General features: G+C 62.4%; 2 protein-coding genes across 2 annotated transcripts; one reads left to right on the forward strand and one right to left on the reverse strand.

Moving 5' to 3' along the window:
- The first annotated feature begins 1,713 nt into the window (after window positions 1–1,713).
- GGTG_04252 (hydroxyquinol 1,2-dioxygenase) lies at window positions 1,714–3,350 on the forward strand. The gene is made up of 2 exons (XM_009222045.1): window positions 1,714–2,790; window positions 2,864–3,350. The coding sequence occupies exons 1-2, from the start codon at window positions 2,057–2,059 to the stop codon at window positions 3,132–3,134; spliced, it is 1,005 nt and encodes a 334-aa protein (XP_009220309.1). The 5' UTR covers window positions 1,714–2,056; the 3' UTR covers window positions 3,135–3,350.
- Window positions 3,351–3,638: 288 nt separating this feature from the next.
- On the reverse strand, window positions 3,639–6,455 carry GGTG_04253 (hypothetical protein; the record flags this gene model as incomplete). Its single annotated transcript, XM_009222046.1, has 4 exons — window positions 3,639–4,025; window positions 4,099–4,106; window positions 4,165–5,928; window positions 6,032–6,455. The coding sequence occupies 4 exons, from the start codon at window positions 6,453–6,455 to the stop codon at window positions 3,639–3,641; spliced, it is 2,583 nt and encodes an 860-aa protein (XP_009220310.1).
- Between the last annotated feature and the right edge of the window lie 782 nt (window positions 6,456–7,237).

The raw sequence follows: 7,237 nt of genomic DNA on the forward strand, positions 1-7,237 counted from the left end.
CCTTGGTTGACCACGCATCACGTGGCGCGACGGCCACTTACGTAATTGGGGTAGGCCAAATCAGAAGCAGAGTTTTCCTGCCAATAAAGCTAGAGATTTTCAGTCAAGCTTCCGACCTTGCAACCACCCTTCCACTGCCGTCTGCACTTTGTCGACTGCTTCCTCCCGCACCTCACCCACCAGATCCTTGGCTCGCCTCTCAAAAATGATGGCCACACAGCATCAGCATCGCTCGCCGTTCCAGCCCTTTGAGCAATCCCAACACCGTTGAACTAGACGGGTTGTTTGGGCGGCGGCGCGTCCTGCTGCTTTGCTCAGATGTTGCCACGCAAAGCAGCCGCGTTAATGTTCTGCTAGGCCAGGCTTGACCCGCGACTAGGCGCGCATCCCTCTGGATCTCTGGCCACCCGACTCCTGGTCGATCTAGCCATCGTGACCATCCTCCCTCTGATGAGCAGGATTCCGGCGTAATGCTGTGCCATCACGCTCATCACGCACCAACTCTACCCATTCGCTCCACCTCCCTTCCCAGCAGCCCCTTCATTTTATATGATGAGAAAAATTGGTCCGTGTTTCCGAGCAGCTTAAGACCCTGCAAATGACGACCAAGCAAGCACTTTGTGCAACTCTGATTGCCCTTCACCCTCCATCGGTACACATCACACTTAACTAAGGCCTTGGGAGAATGCCTGCTATGCACCTTTCTCCCAACGAGGAAGGCGAGTGTCTTCCTTTACACGACGAACGCCCCTCGACGACAAGCAGAGATTGCCACCCCCACGGCTGGTTACAGGGCCCGTGCCCCGAAATCCAGTACCCTCCCGGAAGACAGGTGACGGGGTTTAGACTTTCAGACCACAGAGACGACCTTGTCCATGGGCCAGAGGCACATGTCCTAGTCGGCCGGTCCGACGGGGATCGGCGGCACCCCCTCATGCAGTCACTTTCAGGCGAGAAGCAAACAAGCTAGCTTCCGTGGATTATTATCGTATTCGCATGACGATGCTTAGGATTCTGCAGTTGAGCTTTGACTTAGTAGACGCTAGAACCCAAGGGGAAAGAAACTTGTTGGCAATGCCTGTGTAGTGTTGTGCGTCCACAGGGAGACGCCCGGGTGTGAGCATGGGCAGACGGCAAGGTGTGCATCTATACATTATCGGATGGTTGGTTGCAGGGCCACGGTATGAAATGAAGCAGCCGCTGGAGATGGTGGTGGCCGCATAGAGGCTATGCATTGTCTAGAGAGGCAGGCGGCTTGACTCTCGTGTTGTTTGCTTTTTTTTCTGTAGCTCCGGATGTCAGGCCTTCCAATCGGGAGCCTGCATTGTCTGTATCTTGGGCAAGAAGTCGCCGTCTCAGAAGCGCATGTACCGGTACCTGGACCAAGTACAGTCCTCAGTGGTGGATGGAACCGCATACGCTTCCCCTCACACGAGCTCTGCCTGTGTCTTAGGGGGCTGGCCGCCGTGGGTCGCCCAACCCCGCATCGAGCTGGCGGACCGACGATGGAAACCGAGGCGATGCACCTGTGGCCAGCGATGACCAGCGATGAAGGCTCGCACGGCAGCCGCGCTTGCTGTTCCAGACAGCCAGCGGCCGGTGTCGCATGACGAGTGGTCTTGTCCGGCAGCGGATGGGTATCGCGTCTGTCCCCAAGTCTAAACGTCCTCACTGCCTGCCACTTTTCCGGCCGTGAAGGTTGAGAGAGAGAGAGGGGAAGCATTGGTGCTGGGTTCCGTTGCGGGAAGTTCGACATCAACGATAGTCCGCAGGAGACTCAATTGCCGTCTGCAGCTCCCAGGAGTCTCCATGTTGTTGATTACCGAGAATTACATAACGGCCAGGGAGTGGGTAAATCAGCGACGACCAAGCAATTGGAGATGGAGAGCCTCTGATTCGTGATGGACCAACTGCCCGCGTTTGAGCCGATATAATTACAGGTACCTACCGAGTCTCTGGCTACGGTAGCGGATATCTTGATCGACAGTGGTAGCCGTGATCAACTCGAATATACCAGATAGAACAGAAAGAAAAAGAAAAAAGCAAAAAAAAAGCCATGTCATCATCATCAGCCCCGGCAGACACGGCCGGCGTGCCGCAGCTGCTGGACCTGACCATCGACAACATCACGCCCAACACGGTGCGCATCAACTCGCAGGCCAAGGACGCGCGGCTGCGGTACCTGATGGAGCGGCTGGTGACGCACCTGCACGACTTTGCGCGCGAGACGCGCCTCAGCACGGCCGAGTGGTCGGCCGCCATCGCCTTCCTCATCGCCACGGGCCACATCTCGGACGAGCGCCGGAACGAGTTCATCCTCCTGTCCGACGTCCTCGGCCTCTCCCTCCTCGTCGACAACGTCAACCACCCGACCCCTCCCGGGTGCACCGAAGGGTCCGTCCTCGGCCCATTCCACACGCACGAGGCGCCCGAGCTCCCCAACGGCGCCGTCATGACGTCGGACCCGGAGGGGGAGCCGATGCTGGCCGTCTGCACGGTGCGGGACAGGTTCGGGGCCCCGCTGGAGGGGGTCAAGGTCGACATCTGGGAGACGGACAGCTCGGGGCACTACGACGTGCAGCACGCGGACAAGGAGGAGCCGAGCGAGCGGTGCGTCATGCGGTCCGACGGCCGGGGCCGCTTCTGGTTCAGGGGCCTCAAGCCCGTCAGCTACCCCATCCCCAACGATGGGCCCGTCGGGAAGCTGCTGGAGCGCCTGGGCAGGCACTGCTGGCGGCCGGCGCACGTGCACTTTATGTTTGAGAAGACGGGCTTTGAGAAGCTGATCACGTAGGTTTTTTTATTATCTTTTTTTTTATCCCGTCCTTTCCTTGGCCCTCAGTCTCTCAACACAAATCAACAGAGCCCTCTACCTCCGCGGCGATCCCTACGAGACGTCCGACGCCGTCTTCGGCGTCAAGAAAAGCCTGGTCGTCGACCTCGGCCGGGCCGACGCCGCCACGGCGGCCGAGTACGGCGTGGCCGAGGGCACGTGGCTGCTGCGCCACGACTTCGTGCTGGTGACGGCGGACGAGACGTCGGCGCTGCGCGACGAGAACGCCCTCGAGGCCCTGCGGAAGCTGGGGCTCAAGGTCCGCCTCGAGGACCACCTGCCGGTCCCGGACCTGGACTGAGGCCGTCACGGCAGAGTAGGTGGGGGAAGGCTTGGGTATTTTTCGTTGCTTGTATATACAAGGGGGTTTGGATTGCAATATCACAATCTACATTTACAGGCGGCTTTTAGTGGTGGGGAGAGGCTGTTGAAGCCCCCAAAAAGATCCCACCACAAGGAGAAGAAGTCCCTAGAAGTTAACAGAATGAGAAGCCGGCCGGCCTTCCTTTTCTCTCCATCCCAACGGAGTGGGTTAGATCCTTCCAGGGAAATCCACAGCCAGTGTGTTGAATATTCAGTATGCCACCCAGACTTGAAACGCTGAAGCTTTCATGCGATGGTCGACGCTGGAGAAAATTAGAAGACAAAGGGAAAGCAAGCAAGGGAGTGGCGTGTCGTGAGGGGCAATGGCTGCTTGCAGGGCAGAAAATAAGCAAGAAAAATTGTGTTGTGCGAAGTTGTATATAAAAGGGCCAAAAAAGAGGCAACATGTACAGCCAGCCTAGCTTTCGCCAGCACACACCCCTTATTCGGGGTCCTCGTCGTCCCGCTCCACGGTCTCGAGGATGGTCTCGCCCCCCGACTCGCTGCCGCCGGCGGTGGCGCTACCGGCGCTATTACTGCTACTGCTGGCAGCCGTGTCCGCGGCGCCGATGCTGACCGCCCGCGCTGGGTGCGGCGGCGGGTAGACCCAGGGCGAGAAGCAGCGGGGGCAGTCCGCGCAAGACGAGCTGCTACTGCCGAGCACAGCCCAGCCCGCCGCCGGCCGGGGCGTGCGGTGCGCGCACTGCGTCTGCAGTGGCGGTGGCGGGGGTGGGACGTCACCACTGCCGGCGGTCAGGGCCACGGCGCGGCTGCGGTAGGCCTCGACGAAGCAGGCCTCGCAGAAGAACCCGATGAGGGATGAGGGGGGCTGTTTGTTCCAGGAAGAGTTCAAGCTAGTCAGTTGAGGGATAGGAGGAGGGGAGCCAATACGAATGACCTACCAGGAGCCCTGGGCGAGGGCCTGCCATCCTCCTCGTGCCGCAACGGCGGGCAGGACCGGGACGCACAGCCCGGGTACCTGTGGACCCCCAGGACCGACTCGTCGGCCAGTGGACAGGACTCGACGGCCGCCGGGGAGAAGCCAAAGATGGCCTCGACCGGCTGAAAGGGCGCGGCGGCCTCGAACCTGCCAGCGCCGTGCCGGCCCCGGACGAGATGCAGGCCGCCGACCAAGACGGCGCGCAGGCGCGGGAACAGCTCGGCGTACCTGCCGGCCTCGTTCGGCATCCGCTGCGCGTGGCCGCGGGACACATAGGCCTCCCAGTACCACGGGGGCGGTGGTGGCGGTGGCTGGTGGCGCCGTTCGCGCCGGTACCGGTGGTGGTAGTAGCTGCCGAGAGCAGCGTTGTCGCCGTCCTCGGTCGAGGGATGGTAGACGGCGCGCAGCCGGCGGTACGTGTAGCAGGTGCGCAGGGCCTTGCGACGGCCGAGGCCGCGCGGGGCAGACGGCGACGTCGAGCCGGGGTACGGTCCCGGGAACGGCCAGGCGGGCGGGTAGTAGTGCGCGTAGTAGCGCCGGTGGCCGGCGCCGCCAGAGGCGCGGGGGCCGCCACCGCCACCGCCGCCGCGCCCGTAAGCAGCACCGTCGTCAGACGTCCTCTCGCGGCTGGGCATGAGGTAGTCCTCGCCCTTGAAGACGAGTGTCGCGAGCTTGCGCAGGCCCGCGAGGTGGCGGCGCACCACCGAGTGTCTGACCACCCAGGTGGTGGTAGCCCGCGGCCCAGGGACAGTGCCGCCGCTGCTACGAGGAGGCATGCCGGTGGCGGACGCCCTGAGGTGCAGTGGCTCGAGCGTGATGATGCCACCGATCTGTGCCAGCATGCAGCCTGTGACGCCCCTCTCGTCAAAGGCTAGCGAGAGCTTGGTGAGGGCGCCGAAGCGGCTGCTCTTGGGGCAAACGAAGATGGGCAGGACGCGGCGGGCGGCGAGCGACGCCGTCACAGCGGTGCCGCCGCCGATGCAGAAGCCGTCCATGCCGGTGAAGGGCCGCAGCAGCACGGCGGCGTCCAGGTCGCCGGGCAACGTGCAGGGGCTGCTACCGCCGCCGCCGCCGTACCACACGACATTGCGTACCGAGGGCAGCGAGCGGTGGCGCCCAGCCAGGCCGACCACGGCCCGCCGGACCTCCTCATCCGAGGCGTCGACGACCAGCGTGCGCAGGACCGGAGCCTGCTCCAGGAGCGGCGCGAGGAAGGACTGTGCCAGCGGCGCCAGCCGGCCCACATACAGGAGCTCCAGCCTGGGCAGCTGCGGCACCGCGCGCCGCCCGGGGAGCTCGATGCGGAACCTAGCGGCGCCCGCGGCGCTGCCGAGGAGGCCCTGGCCGCCCCAGGAGCAGCCACCGTGCAGGCACCGTAGCCGGAGCTGGGCGCACAGGTCCAACACGTCGGCGAGGAGGCTGGACACGTCCCACCAGTAGGGCCCCTCGCGCTGGCTGCCCAAGAGATCTAGCTCGAGCACCTCGATGTTTGCCGGCTGTCGGCGGGCGGTCCTAGAGTATGTGGCACTGCTGCTGCTGCTGCGATCGAGCATGGCTTTTGGTACCGACGACTGGGGTAGAGATATTGTCCGTGGGGCCACGGGCATGGGCGTTCCCATGGGCGTTCCCATGGGCGTTCCCATGGGCGTGGCAGCACGCAGGTGGAGCTTGCGAAGGGCTGGCGAGTACAGCATCCGGTGCAGGAGGCAAGGCTCGAGAAGACAGAAGCGCGGGCCCGTGTCGAGTGTCTCGAGGTTGGGCAGGGCGCCCGGCCGTAGTAGGAATGCCATTTCTACACCACCAGGGGGACGCACCTCAGGGGTTAGCCTTGGCTGCCTTGGTCAATGCTTTATAGAGGGTTTCAGTAGGTAGGCGATTTTGGGCAGCGGACTTACGCGAGACAAAGGCCGAGTGCCGCTCCCAGAGGTCCTCAAGGTCCTCGATGGGGAGGGGCACGTACGCGCCGGTGCTCCGAAAATCCAAGTTAACCATGCCTATCTCGACGCGGCGGACGCAGTCCCTGATAGGCGGGAGGTCTGGGTCGTCTTTATCCCCAGCGGGGGGAGGGTAGCCGCCGACTGTAGCCTCGCTCTCGGCCACGTCGCGTAGTAGGGAGGAGACGAGGCCGCGCGACCGCCCCGAAAGGTCGAGGCGCAGCCTCCGGAACTGGTGCGGCCGGGCGAGCGCCCTACACTCGCGGCTGACCAGGGCCAGGCTCCTCAGCGCCTCCGGGTCGTCACCGAGGTTGTCAGCGATCATGCGGACCACCTCCCGCGGCAGCCACAGGAGGAAAGGGGCGCCCTGTCCCTGGCCAGCCATCTCTGGCACCGGGCGGGTGAGGCGTTGAGGTGCCAGTGATGGTGGTTGGTTGAGGGGATAAGCACAGAGTATACAAGACCAAGGTGGAATAAGGAGAGGGAGAAGCAGACAGATGCGGCCCCATCATGGACCGACTACGAAACACGCACGACCCAGCATTTTATACACGCTGAGCCTGTCTTATGGGTTCCTAAAAACTGATCGGTCGTGTTGTGGGAGCAATCTCTTCAACGAGCCAGAAAGGAACGCTGGGTACGGGTCCATCGCCAAGCAGAGGGCCAATATCTGCTGCATCGCACAACCTGACGGCCATCAACGCTGCCAGTCTTCGGGTGCAAGCTAGCACCCGGAATCCGCTGGCCCCAGTTCGGCTACAAAGAGGCGACACAGGCCACGCAGAGTGTGCCTGTACCAGCCAGGGGGGATGCGGCCGATCGGGATGAAGGGCAAAGGCAAGTAGGCAGAGGAAATGGAAAGAGAGCAAGAACAAAAGTTCCCTCACCGATCCCCGCGCCGACGTTCTGGTTCCACCTGACAAAAGGTAAGGTAACATGCCAATGGACGGGATCGAGAGGGGATAGGGCCGCTTCCGAGATATGACAACACACTGCCTTCATGAAGAGAGGCTGGGTGGACAAGCCGTCGGATACGGGTAAGTGCAGCGGTACAAAGTCCTTGGTCGAGAAAGGGGGCACCAGACAGGTCGACATCATTCCGAGGAAAGAAGAAAAGGAAGAAAGAAAAAGCAAACATTAGCAGCTCTAGCGAGAATACGATAGGAT

The sequence above is a fragment of the Gaeumannomyces tritici genome (assembly GCF_000145635.1).
Source record: "Gaeumannomyces tritici R3-111a-1 unplaced genomic scaffold supercont2.2, whole genome shotgun sequence".
NCBI lineage: Eukaryota > Fungi > Ascomycota > Sordariomycetes > Magnaporthales > Magnaporthaceae > Gaeumannomyces > Gaeumannomyces tritici.